At 40.5% G+C, this 13058-nt stretch overlaps 1 protein-coding gene across 1 annotated transcript; it reads left to right on the forward strand.

The window, feature by feature from the left end:
- Positions 1 to 514: 514 nt before the first annotated feature.
- TMEM41B (transmembrane protein 41B) lies at positions 515 to 8496 on the forward strand. Its single transcript, XM_054390467.1, has 7 exons — positions 515 to 596; positions 2131 to 2248; positions 3306 to 3434; positions 5131 to 5224; positions 6027 to 6131; positions 7168 to 7306; positions 7980 to 8496. The coding sequence occupies exons 1-7, from the start codon at positions 515 to 517 to the stop codon at positions 8147 to 8149; spliced, it is 837 nt and encodes a 278-aa protein (XP_054246442.1). The 3' UTR covers positions 8150 to 8496.
- Positions 8497 to 13058: the final 4562 nt, after the last annotated feature.

The following is a 13058-nucleotide window of genomic DNA, read 5'->3' on the forward strand; positions in this document are numbered from 1 at the left end:
CGGAGCCGCCAGCGAGGCCTAATCCCCGCGCTCTTTGAAGGACGCTCCCAGCCTTGATCACAGAGATAAAGGCGCTCCCACGCCACATGCCAATACCAAGCCCACAGACGAATTTCACGCTGCTTCCCTTCGGCACGATCGAGCTTTTGTTTCCAGCCTGGGCCGAGGAGGAGGACACCCCGCGCCGTACTCACCACTATTGAGCGCAAGTCCGATTACCGTATATATCCCCATGGAGGCGTTACCGTATTTACCATCACAAACGCACCAACACGTTTCACGACGTGAAGCACAACACGTGGTCCCGTATATCGCAGTACAGAAGCGAAATCCGTAATGTCCGTCATAAACACGCACACCGGTGCAGCGCATGCGTCGTGAGGCGACGCGAGTGCGACCCGGTGGGGTGAGGAGGAGCGGCTAGTCCCGCCTCTTTCCCGCGGCTCTCGGTGCCGGTGAGGCCTGCCCCGGTCCTGATTCGCCGGCCGGCGGGCCACCGGGGTAGCGCGGAGCCATGGCGCAGCGAAGGGCAGCAGAGCATGGGCCTTGCCAAACGGAGGCGGAGAGCGCCAGGCAGCAGCGGCAGCTTCTAGAAGGTGCTGGGGGCTGGGGCGGCGGGAGCGCGCGACCTCGTTCTGCCAGGGGCAGTCGCGCGGGCTGGGCCGTGCCCCTCCCTCTGTCTGCCCGCGCCGCGGACTGAGCGGGAGCGCGGCTGCTGTGTGGGGGATGAGGTGAGCTCCCCCCATGGGGGGCTGGCGGCAGTTCCTGACAGCAGGGCTAGGGTCGGAGCCGGGATGGGGCAGCAACCCGCCCGGCTCATACCGTAGTGAGGAAACACGCCTGGTTTTCCGGGTGTGTGTTACTCCACTGCCGGCATGACTGTAGTACAAAAAGTGGCAGAAAGTGCAGTTCGCTGTATTTTCCCTTTTTTAAAAAAATTAAAAAAAAATTATTTCTCTGGAGAAAATGCTATTAAACAGCCCCTGGTGAGATGCTCATGCTTGTAACTGCTGTCTGGATGTCGTCTTCTGCCCTGGTGGCCTCAGCAGAGGCAGCACACACCTGTGGGGTCAGGCTGACCTCAAAGCAGGAAGCGCTAATGCCAGTGAAACTGCCAGCGGCCCGGCTCTGTGCCCTTTGCCACGTTTCGCAACGGGGCGCTGGCAGCGCCACACTCTTCAATGTTGTGCGCTGGCACTGTGGCCATGCCACCGGCACCGAGGGATAGGAACGCAACCCTAGCATGACCGTGATGTGCCGGTGAACAGCACGATCGCTCTGCTTGCTGTTCAGTGTTCTAACCTAGCGGTGTCTGAGGAGAGCGTTTGGATACCTGCACATGTACACTCACTCTATAGGGTGGATGCAGAGTTCTTAATGGTTGTTTCTTGGATTAAGATACTTTGTGCAAATATCTGCATTTGTGTCCATCAGTGCACTGCATATATATGGTCATATTGGTAAAAATCTGAAGTACAAGACAAGCCCAAGTTGCGATTGTGTCATTTACTGTATTCCCATTACTTCATTTTCACAGGAATTTAAAAGCTAATATCTTGCACAGGCATATCCAAGAGAAGTCTTTTAATATGAGTGTAAAATACATATAATTTCTGATTCTGAGAACTGTCATCTTTATATCCCAAGCTGGTGTGTGTGTTCACATCTTTTATTCTGGTGAGCATGTCACCTATTTGGCTAGTGGCTGTGCTTGGTATTTCCAAGAAGATTAAACAAAAGAAGAGCCTGTTTCAGAGTTGCATTGCACATACCAAAGGTTTAACTTCAAGTTAAATCTCCAGTTAACTAGACTGGCAGAAGATTTCTGTCAAAAAGGAAGATAATGGGTGGGTACTTTGTTTTGCTCTATTTTTATTTATTAATTGAGATTTAAATTATTGTGGATTCTCTGGGATTCTTGGCAGTACAAGAACTTCGGATTTGTTGGAAAGCTTTTAGGGAATGAGTGATGTTCATGTTATTGAAATTATCGGTGAGAAGATTATGTCCACAGAGAGCTTAACGTTTCCTTAAAGTATAAGTTTTAAATCTGTTGTAAGATGTGTTTGTGGGTTATATTGTTACTGTTTTGGTTCATTTTTTCTTAACTTTGCTCCTGTTTAATTTCAGGGAAAGCTCTGGCAGAAGGTGGATCAGCTCGGACATCTCTTCTTATTTTAGTGTCCATCTTCTTATCAGCTGCTTTCCTTATGTTCCTGGTATATAAAAATTTCCCACAACTGAGTGAGTAAGTATGTCAGGAAAGATAAATTTATTTGCTTTTCATTCAGTATCAAACTGTGGAGAAGCCTACATGGGGTTAACTGATTTTTTTAAACTGACATGAGTTAATTATAGACGTAACCTCATTTTTGTAAAAGGGAATTTGAGTTTGGAGCCTGGAATAGCAGAACACAAAGCTTAGTATTGAAATGTGAACTGGTAGGATTTGTATAAATGGTTATATTTGACTAAGGGTTTCTGCTGCATAACCGGTTGAGATAGCATGTTTTGAATAGTTCCCCCCCGTCACATTAGCAATGGTAACTAGCTATGTTCTTAACCTTCGGCAGTTGAGAGCCAAAATGTGTTTCATTAGGGCTAGGTTTATTTCAGAATTCCTTGTGCACTGCTGTAACTGTCACCAAAAGGGTGCACCCTCCTTCCATTGTGGATAAGCTTCATGTTCTTTTTTTCTCGTTTTCGTTGCAATAGCTACTCATGTTGGGAAGGTAGATAGTTTAACAAGATGGTAACCTGCTTGTCTGACAACTGCTTTTTCATTTAGTAGTTAATTCTGTATGATTAAGTTGCTCAACAAGTTCAGTTTGCAACAATTCAATTACTAAGTCCAATATAGAGAAAGACAGGACACTCAACAGTGCTGCCCATGATTGCATCAGTTCAAGGGGTAAAATGAGATTTTGCTGTTAAAGCCTTTGTTGCTAGGTGAAGTTCTGCCACTCTTGCTGCACTTCAAATGTTACGAAGCCCAGGGTTGAGGCAGTTAGAGTTGGGTTTGGCAGAAATGTCGACTGCTGTACAGTTGCCAAAGTTTGGTTTGAATAATTCTTTTTGATCAGTACTTGGTAAGAAGAAAAGGTAATCCTAGGAATGAAGCGGCTTGCAGCAAAACAAGTATCTAAAATTTAGGATTTTCTAATATAGAACATGCCATAAATACTAAGTATTCATCTGAGAACATTATCTCAATAATAAGCATGTGGTTTGTTTGCTGAGGGTTGTAGTTTATACTTTGTATTTACCACTGTGCCTGTTTTTTTTTGTTTTGTTTTGTTTTCCAGAGAAGAAAGGGAATGTATAAAGGTTCCTAGAGATATGGATGATGCAAAGGCCTTGGGAAAAGTCTTGTCCAAATATAAGGACACGTTTTATGTTCAAGTATTAGTGGCTTATTTTGCAACATACATTTTGTATCCTTTTTCTGAAATAAAAGGCAGTTGTGATGTAGTCACATTTCTCTGAAAAAAAAAATCATGGAATGGTAGGGGTTGGAAGGGACCTCTGACTGAAAAATACAAACTTATAAATTCTTGGTCATGGGTAAAGGAAACTAATGTACCCAGGTGTGTTTATAGACACAAATATTGTAAAATATTTGAAGTTAAAACATTTGTGTTTCGGTATGCTTTTTGGACTGTAAGAAAGGATTGTGTGCAAGGAAATTGCATGTGTGTATAGTGTAGTAAGTGCTGTGGATTTGCCTGCAGCTTCATCTTGACTGTGTCTGTTATGGACAAGACTTTTAGCTTGGATATTGGACTTGGTCTCATTTTAGTGTTATGCTAACTTTTTTAATTGCAAATTGAATTGCCAGTTAGAAATTGTTGTTGATTCTAAAGGAAAACTGAAACTACCACACTGTTCTTTCTCGAGCCATTCAAAACTGCTGTGTAAGAGTAATTTATAGAGTATATTACAGCATTTCTCACCAATCATTTTGAGCCTTCTTTCATCTCTGCAGTGCCTACATTGAAAACTCGAATCTGTTTCCTCTGAGAGTGCTGAATTTTTGAAGTACTTTCTGCCTAGGGAGACACAAAAGCTATCTTATGTTCTGTGTTACCTTTTTTCCCCAAGTCCTGAATATATTAATTAATCACATTCTTAACTGGAACACTTAACTAAAGGTTAATAACTTTTAAAAGCTGTATAAGAGGTCTGTTTCATAGTTTAATGCAGGAGGCTTTCGTAACTTGGGAAAGAATTAGCACTGAATGTGCCATGAGTAATTGTCCTCTAGCTTGTTCTTTTTAACTGCAGGTCACAAACTAATAGATTATGAAGAAACTTTAAATGTTACAGTTTATAGATTAACAAGAAGTAGAGCAGAATTGGCTCTTTATTGGACTACTATAACAGCTGATGTGACGACGTTCACTGTCTCAGCAGTAGACAGGGATCAGCTAACAAGCATGTTGCAGTTATCACAGAACCTTGACACTTGCTTAGAAAAAAGCTGTCCTAGTTGTAATGGACTTTATAAAGGAAGATTCTTTGGCTTTTTGATGCTTTGGTCCATTCAACTCAGTTAAATAGTGAGCAAATCTGTTTTGCTTTAAGATTTCTGTCCAAAAGTGGCTCTGCCACTTTGCTGACAGTTTGCTTATGTTGCAGGAACTTAAATTTTGCCTTTTTGAAAAAGTCTGTCTGAAGCTGGTGATCATCTATCCTAGTTATCTAGTGACTGCAGCATGCCCATTTGTAAGGAAGAAGTAGTTGTCACTCTTCTGTGAAACTCATATGCTTTGACAGGTCTGAACTTATCAGAGAGAATGTCTGAAATCTGTGTATCTCCAGTCAGCAGTGTGAAAAAATCACAAGTGTATGTTTCCTGGTATTTCACAATAAATGCCCAGTGTCAGATGTAGCACAGATAAAATGTTGTAGAGCTTTTATTTAGTGACTTTTTCTATCTGTAATTGTGAATATACCCCTGGTTTCTCTGTGCTTGGGCTTATTGTGCTATTCTGCAAATGTATTTTGGGGATCTTGAAAGCTATGTCTATTTATGCCTTCTCAAATTGTAATATGTATCCTGACTGCTTATGAAATTCAGAATTGGGTAGATTTTTAATTTTATTTTTTCCTTAACTAAGATGCATCCAGCTTACAGACATTTGCTATTCCTGGGTCTATATTTCTCAGTATCTTGTCAGGGTTTCTTTATCCCTTTCCGCTGGCCTTATTTCTTGTTTGTCTGGTAAGTATGAAAAATAGCTTGAGAGCATATCTATCTATTTGGAAATACAGCTAAGCATCTTAACAGCTTCCTGAGCAAAGAAGGGGTATACTTTATTTTCTGAGGAATGGAATTCACTGATAATTGAAAAGACTGAGCTGTTTCTCCAAGTTTTCATAATAATAGAAGCATCTGTGTATGATTCAGCCAGTGCTTCCTTTAAATTTGTCAGGCATGCACCCAAACCCGATTTTAATTTCAGAACACAATTATTGCAGTTTTGCTGTAATGCTGCAAGAGACACCTGTTCTTAAATGGCTTAAATGCTCAAGAAATTTAAGGCATGAAATGTATGTAGCTGATGAGCTTTAAAAAAATGTTGTATACAAAACACGCAGTCATAACGAGCCTTAATAGGTAAGAATGAGATAGTTGGGCAGGTATGGGGGACCAAGCTGATGAATTTTCAAGTTTGAATCTCTTCACTGCCTTTGTGCCCCTTATTTGCAAAGCTTTCAGTGTTCAAGATCTTAGAATAAAACTTCAGAAACACTCAGTATTAAGCAATAAGTAGTCAGCATTGTCTGCTTTGAATGTTAAGATTGTTCTAAAAGCCTTGGAAATAAAGGAAGTCTTAGGTCAACAACATTCCTAGTGAGTATTTGATACTGCTGAAGAAAAGCCCTTCTATCTCAATGGAGGACTGCATAGAAGCAGGCTCTACCTAGCCTCTGTAGTTAATAAGAATATAAAGCTCAAATTCTTGAGTGTTTTTGCTTATTTGTTCTGGTTTTGATAGTTTTGTTTTGTTTGGTTTTTTCAGTGCTCAGGACTTGGAGCATCCTTCTGCTATATGCTTTCATACCTAGTGGGACGTCCTGTTATATACAGATATTTAACAGAGAAAGCAGTAAAATGGTCAGAACAGGTAAAGTTTCTAAAAATACTGAAATTTATGATAAAGTATAGTGGAATAGCATGGAAAACTAGGGGGTCTCCTACTCGTGTATCTAGTCAAAAAGAAAAGATTCTGACTCTGTCATTGTGTAGTTAGAGTATTTTTTTGAACAGTAGGAAGTGTTCCTGCTTCTGTGATATTTCAATTTAAAGTAATAGCTCTTTAAGCATCAGAAGTAATGAAAGATAGATTCATGGTGTTTCTAGGGGAAGAAAACCAGTAGCTGTATGATTGCAAAACCTTAATTTGAAGATGTTATGGTGATTGGAGCATTTAGAAACGTTCTCTTAGAGTAGCTGGTAACAGTTTCAGCAAGTGTTAATCATCAGATGTAGGTAGTATTTGCAATACAAAATCACTGTGTAATTAGCTGAACAATACTCTGAGACATTTAAACACATCTGGGGGATGGGGTTGGCAAGTATGAACCACAACTACTTTGTTCAAAATTTTGGAATCACATTAAAATATTTTAAACTTTTGTTCCTCATTTGGTAAAATACAGAACTGTCCTGTGCAATTTGCCTTATTTAATAATATAGTTAGCATTTTGAATCTTGACCCAAGTAAATCTTACTATGGCACTATAATCTTGAGGCTTTTCTGAGTGGCAAATGTTACTATTTTGATAGTCAGGGTGACAAGCTGGCTGTGTTGACTGGGCTACAGTTAGACAGGCAGAGGTTGTTGCACTAAAGTTAGGATTAGGCCTGCTGTTGTGCTGAAATAGCTTGCTTGCTGTGTAAATTGGCTGATTCAGCCCATGCTCTACCACAGACTGGTATTTCCAGACTAACTGCAGTACTATTTAACAGGTGATTCACTGATGATTCTTCCTTGAGTCACTGTTTCACTGATTTTTATGTTTACAACTTGTAAATTTCTACAAAAGATACATATGCCTGTCCCCTACCTCCTTCCCCCTAAACCCCTACTGGTAAAATGATTGTGAATTTTCAAGACAGGGATTTTTTTACTAAGTATTTTTGTTTGTTTCCTTTTGCAGGTTGAACGACACAGAGAACACCTCATTAACTACATAATATTTTTGAGAATAACACCATTTCTTCCCAATTGGTTTATCAATATAACATCTCCTGTAATTAATGTGCCATTGAAAGTATTTTTCATTGGCACTTTCCTAGGTAAGAATTCTAGCTGGTGAAGAGCAGTCCTTGTTCAGTATAGATCCCCATCTATTGGACAGCTAAAAGATTGCATCAGAATTTGGGGTTTGCAATTTTTGTTGTGTGGAGCCAAAATGACAAAAGATTTTTAGTAGTTGGGACTATTCTGATGTACTGGATCAGAGGTAATCAGCGCAAGCTAATTACTTGCTTAAGGAAACATAATTCTTCTGTGAACTTCAACAAGCTCCTCTGTTTTGAGCTTAGCATAATTGTGTGAGGATGTATGTGACTGATCTGAAGAATCGTTTCTTCCCATCCTGCTCCATTTGGAGTGAATTAATAACTAATGTGGTTAGTTTTTGCAAACATTTTTGGTTTGCAAATGGCATATTTTTGCAAATGTTTTTAAATCTGGTTAGGAAACAATCCATATTTTTAATTTATGAACTTAAAATCCATTTATAGAGAGAACTTGAAATGTGCAGTTTAAAGAACAGCACTTTTTCTTCATCTTCTGTGCTTGAATTGGTGTAAAAATACAAAAAATGGCATAAAACTTGTTTAATAACGAGTTTTCTTCTTAGAAATTTTGGTATGGAAAGTTGGTTGACTAATTAATGATTTATTTTGTTTTTAACAAGCTGTTTTTTCTTCTTTTGCCCTCCTACCCTTGAATTCCATGCCGCAGGTGTGGCACCACCTTCTTTTGTAGCTATCAAGGCAGGAACAACACTGTACCAACTTACAACAGCAGGGGAAGCTGTTTCCTGGAACTCTGTGTTTGTTCTCATGATTCTAGCCATCCTCTCCATCCTACCAGCGGTCTTCCAGAAGAAACTGAAACAGAAGTTTGCATAAGGATCAAACTGGACCAGAGTTTTTCATATGTCATCTCAGGATCAGCACTTCTGATATTTGTATATTTGCCTTTCTATTGGATATTAAGCAGTTAAAGGAGAGGCTTGTAATTGATAAGAATATCTTTACATGAACACATGGCCTAAAATGGAAGGAACTGTGTTCAGAAATGTACTGCATATAGTTTTGTAACAAAACATCAGCGATTTATTTTGGGAGGGGGTGTGTGTGTATCCCAGAATGAGGGAAGTGAAAACACAGATGTAACATTTTCCTATAATTATAGGCAGAGCAAACATTGAAATGTAGACAACCTAGAAATAATGCATTAAACCCCCCTTCAAGTATTCAATCCATTTTTGTAATACTCTCTGCAGACTTGCATGTGATCTAATCTGAGTATATCTCTCATCAACAATATTTCTCTTCTGTTTTTGCCTTTGGAAGTTCCAAAATAGCATATTACAACAATGGTGCTTACTCAAAGAAAGAGGTTTCGCAGTACTTTAACTACAACAATATTCTCATCCTGATGGTTTACTTATATTTATCAGTGCTGTGTCCATTCAAATACTTGAACCTATGTCTGCTTTACTAACTGGATTAACAAAGGCAACATGTCACATCATTCCCTCTTGTCCTCTGGGAGAGGATATAGGAAGGAGGAGAGCAGGTTAGCACTTCTATCGTGGCTGGCTGGTTTTGAAGTTCTAATTTAAATTTTTTAACGTTGATTATTTTGGCAGTATTTCACTTGCATAGATTTATCCTGCCAATTTAAAAGAATTACATAAAACTCTAGGTTCTCAAGTAATTTAAAATATTTAAGCACTGTAATATTACTATTTCCCAACCAATATGTAAAGTGCATAAAGTTTTCCACTGCAGCTCAATTAACTAGAAGAAACGGCAAATACACATATGGCTGTGGCTCTTAATAAAGAGCCAATTCCAAGTGATGTTCAAAGCATTGTGTAACAGAAGTCTCTTGTGTCAATGTATGTAACATTGAAAGGATGATTCCATTGTCTGGTAACTGCCAATGGGCAACCAGCTACAATTCATTAAGCAGACGTATGTATATTCATTCAGTAAGGTATATAATACCTCCCCTTGTATGCTTGTAACTCTTGTAGTTTGTATTGTGAATGGAATCCCATCAAATGAGGCCCTGATTAGCAAGGAACTGGGGTGCACATTTAATTTTTATCCTACTGAAACCAGTGCTGCTTATATGCTTTAAGTTAGTGCCCCCTGATGTATCTTGCTGAAATGGGAGCAGACACACTAGCATATGCTCCAATTCAAGGGATTATTTGTCTGTGTCCTCATGTTAACTCATCATACGACTAATCATTGACATGTAAGAAACAGTTCCATAAATGTGATGAAAGGTACTGGTTTACCACAATATGAACTCTCCTTTGTTTCATCATAGCGTTATATGTAAATATATAGTAAATACTATTGATATACTATTTGTCTTTTATTTAAATCTGGGCCACACAGTAAATGGTATTTTTTACACAGGTAGATAATTCATATAATTTCTGTTTGCAAGTTTATTGTAAGATCATTTAGCTTCAATTGTATTGTTATTTAGAATTTACTCAAAGGGTGTTTTAATGGCATTTAAAACAGACCAGTCATTACTTCTATTGCTGTAGTTCTAATCTCAGAGGTTCATCTACACAGGGGATTTATTCCCTAGTAAACTTGATTGTGAATTTAGCTGTTGTGAGCAAGGCTTCCCTGGGCTATTGAGTGTGAAGTTGCTGTAGTTTTACAGCCTAGTTTTTTGCATAGTTAGTTTTTCATGCAGATGAACTCTCAGAATAAATTACCTACTACTTATTGTCTAGCAGCTTTTCTAAAAACTTTTCTCAATTTCTGGTCAATAACAGATGCTGTCGTGAAATTCCTTCTGTGTTGTATAAAGCCAGTGTTTTGGTGGAGCCTTGACACTACAGAAGGAGCTGAACTGTGTTTCAATTTAATGTGAATGCTGCTGTTGCCTGACATTTTCACTGAGTTGTATTTTGCTGTGTAGATGAGATCAGGTTATGTTACTGGTAGTCATTTAGGTTTCAGCCACAGACTGGGATCCCATCACAATGGCTAAAAGCCTTAAGACCTTAAAAAGGTTGACAATAAGGTTCTTCCCTTTTGCAAAGCCCTAGTGTCCTTTTTTTTTTTTTTTTTTTTTTTTTTTTAAACCTGTGCCTTCTGTATTTGTCTTCAGTTGCCAACAGCCTCAGGTGGCTTCCTACCCCATGAGGACTACTGAAGGTTGTGAATGAAGTGTAAGTAAGGCCTCGTGAAAAAGGCAAAACCCCCACTGTGCTGTGGAATACTGTGCTAGCCTACTCTTTAGGGAATTCAGCATGATTCAAGAGAGAGCCATTTTTGATAAGAAGACAGCAGTGACCATGAAACGATGGAAAATCAGGAAGAAGCGGCAGCTTTGTTTATTAATTACAAGGAATTTTGAGCGGTTAGGTGACCTGTTTATCTTTCAGCATTTTTTATGATACCTGCATGACATTACTAAATGTTTCTTGCCATTTGGTAATAAAGCTATTATATAAAACATGCAACATTGTATTTTTTAGTACAACGAAGCAGGCTGAAGTTCCCACTAGGCTTAATTTTTTTATTAACCTGTTCAAAAGGGATGAGTTCTTAAATGGTGTTTTTAATGACTGAAAAAAATAAACTCTGTTGATTACAGCTGTAGCTGAAATTAATTATATTTTTACCTTTATTTCAGAACATATAGATGAACTTGACTTCCTTTTCTGTCTCAAATCAATTTCTCACAGAATAATTCTGAAAAGTTTCGATATTTGCACTGGAAGGCAATTAGGTCTAATTTGTTTTATATCCTCAGAACTGTTTACATAATTGGCTCTTTTTAAAATGAATTCCTGATGGAAGTCTCATGTGCTGAAGTAGTTGTTATAGCTTCATTCACATTCCCTTGATACAGTCTGGTTTACAGAATTCTTTTTTTGCCTTGTAGAAAATGGATACTAAGAGCTTGCAGAAGGGTTAAGACAAAAAGTCAAATGGAGATATCTATTTGAAGTACTTGTAAACTGTGCTATTGTTTGAAGTCAAAACATGGATTTTGTTTTTAGGTAACTTTCAAGATTTCTGTGTGTGTTTGTTGTTCCTGAGAATAGTCATTGTATAGTTTGTGATGGTAACTGAAACAGCATAGATTGCCTGTAGAACTGAAGTATGCTGCCTGCCTCCCACCGTGCAGTTTCCGATAGATTAAGCTGACCAACCAGCTCAAATAGGCAGTTACTGCAAGTACATTTGCACAAATAGAAGGAGTAAGTGAAATAGAAGCCCTTGCAAGAGCTGTTGCTACAGGACAAAATTAATACCTGTAGTGTTTTGCAGTGGAAACGGAGTAAAAAGGAGCAGAGCAGGCACTGCATTTCTGTTTGCAGTCACATTTTTTTACTTCTTTCGTTCTTGTAATTACAGTGGTGTAATAACTCTGGGACTTGGGGGAGCTAAAGAGCTCAGAATTATGCTATCTCGTCATATTCCTCCATTCAAAACTAAGTTTAACACTGTGAATAAATCTTGCCTGAGGAGTGCTGCTTAAGTGCCTGTTCATTCCGTAGCACCCTTGGCTGGCAGTGCCTTGGCATTTGACTCTATCTTGGAAAGCCTGGCCCCCTCAGGCTGGGGCACCAACATCAACAGGTTAAGTGCACAAACAAGCAGGATTCTTACATAACCATATACTTGGAAGTTTCACTTGCTTCAGAGCAAGTTAAGTTAGTTTGGTGGCTGATGAATTCAGCATTATGGATGCAACCCCAACTACTTGGACACTCCTACGCCATAGGACTCCTCTCATAAGCCCTATATGATGAACAACTTTTTGTGTGGAGGGTACAATTGCAGAACTGAGGAGAGGAAGGGGAACTGCTTACCAAATTTGAGTTTAGCAAGGCTATCCCAGGTCCCTCTCTGGTGAGGGGAGAGAAGTGTTCTCAGCTATGAGCATGGATGTGTGTTACTAGTCCCTCAGTAGCTTGATTTGAGCCGTTCTTGTTCTATTCCACAGGGGTTTTCTTCCCATTCTGGGCCAGGCTGCATGTGGACACATTTCCCTCTGCTGCCTGTGATGTAAAACCAACCAACCAACCAAAAAAAAAAAAAAAAACAAAACAAAACACCAAACAAAAAAAAAAAAAAAAAACCAACCCAAAACCCCAACAAAACAAATCTAAGCCCAAACGATCACAAAAGTATTTCACCTGCACTCAGCGTCTCTTCCTATGGCTTGGGCCAGTTCCAGGATATGACTGCTCCCCAAAGCTGCGACAACGGTAACCAGAGGGACAACACCCCTCAGAGAGCTCCTAGGTGACAGAGGCAGACCTGGGTCCAGCTGTGCTTTCAAAGCGCCACCAAGACAAAACCGTGCCTTGCGTGAGTAGCCCCTGCCAGAGCCTCTCTCTGGCTGAGAAGAGGATGTTTCTACGGGAAGCCCCTCAGCCAGCGGCCACTCCCGAAGCACAGGTCTCTGCCTAGGAGGGCCGCTGGTTGGCTGGAGCAGGGCCGCAACCCTGTGGTGGTCTCGCCGCGTCCCCATGGCTCCCAGCCTCATGTCTGTACCCTCAGAGGAGACCCGCGCCCTCAGCCCCACCTCCGGAGCAGCAGCCTCACGTCATGGCGCGCGCCAACACGCAAGCGCAACACTGCGGCTCCCCCGCCCGGCCGCCCCCTCGCAGGAACAGCTGGGGGCTGTACCCACAATGCCGTGCGGCGCTGCCCGCTCCGCTCCATCATGGAGGCGGCCGGCGCAACTGGCGCAGCTGGCACAGCCCCGCCACCCGCCGCCGCCCGGCCCCTCATCCCCTGAATCCCGCGCACCCCTCGG

This window comes from Indicator indicator, chromosome 21, assembly GCF_027791375.1.
Source record: "Indicator indicator isolate 239-I01 chromosome 21, UM_Iind_1.1, whole genome shotgun sequence".
Lineage (NCBI taxonomy): Eukaryota > Metazoa > Chordata > Aves > Piciformes > Indicatoridae > Indicator > Indicator indicator.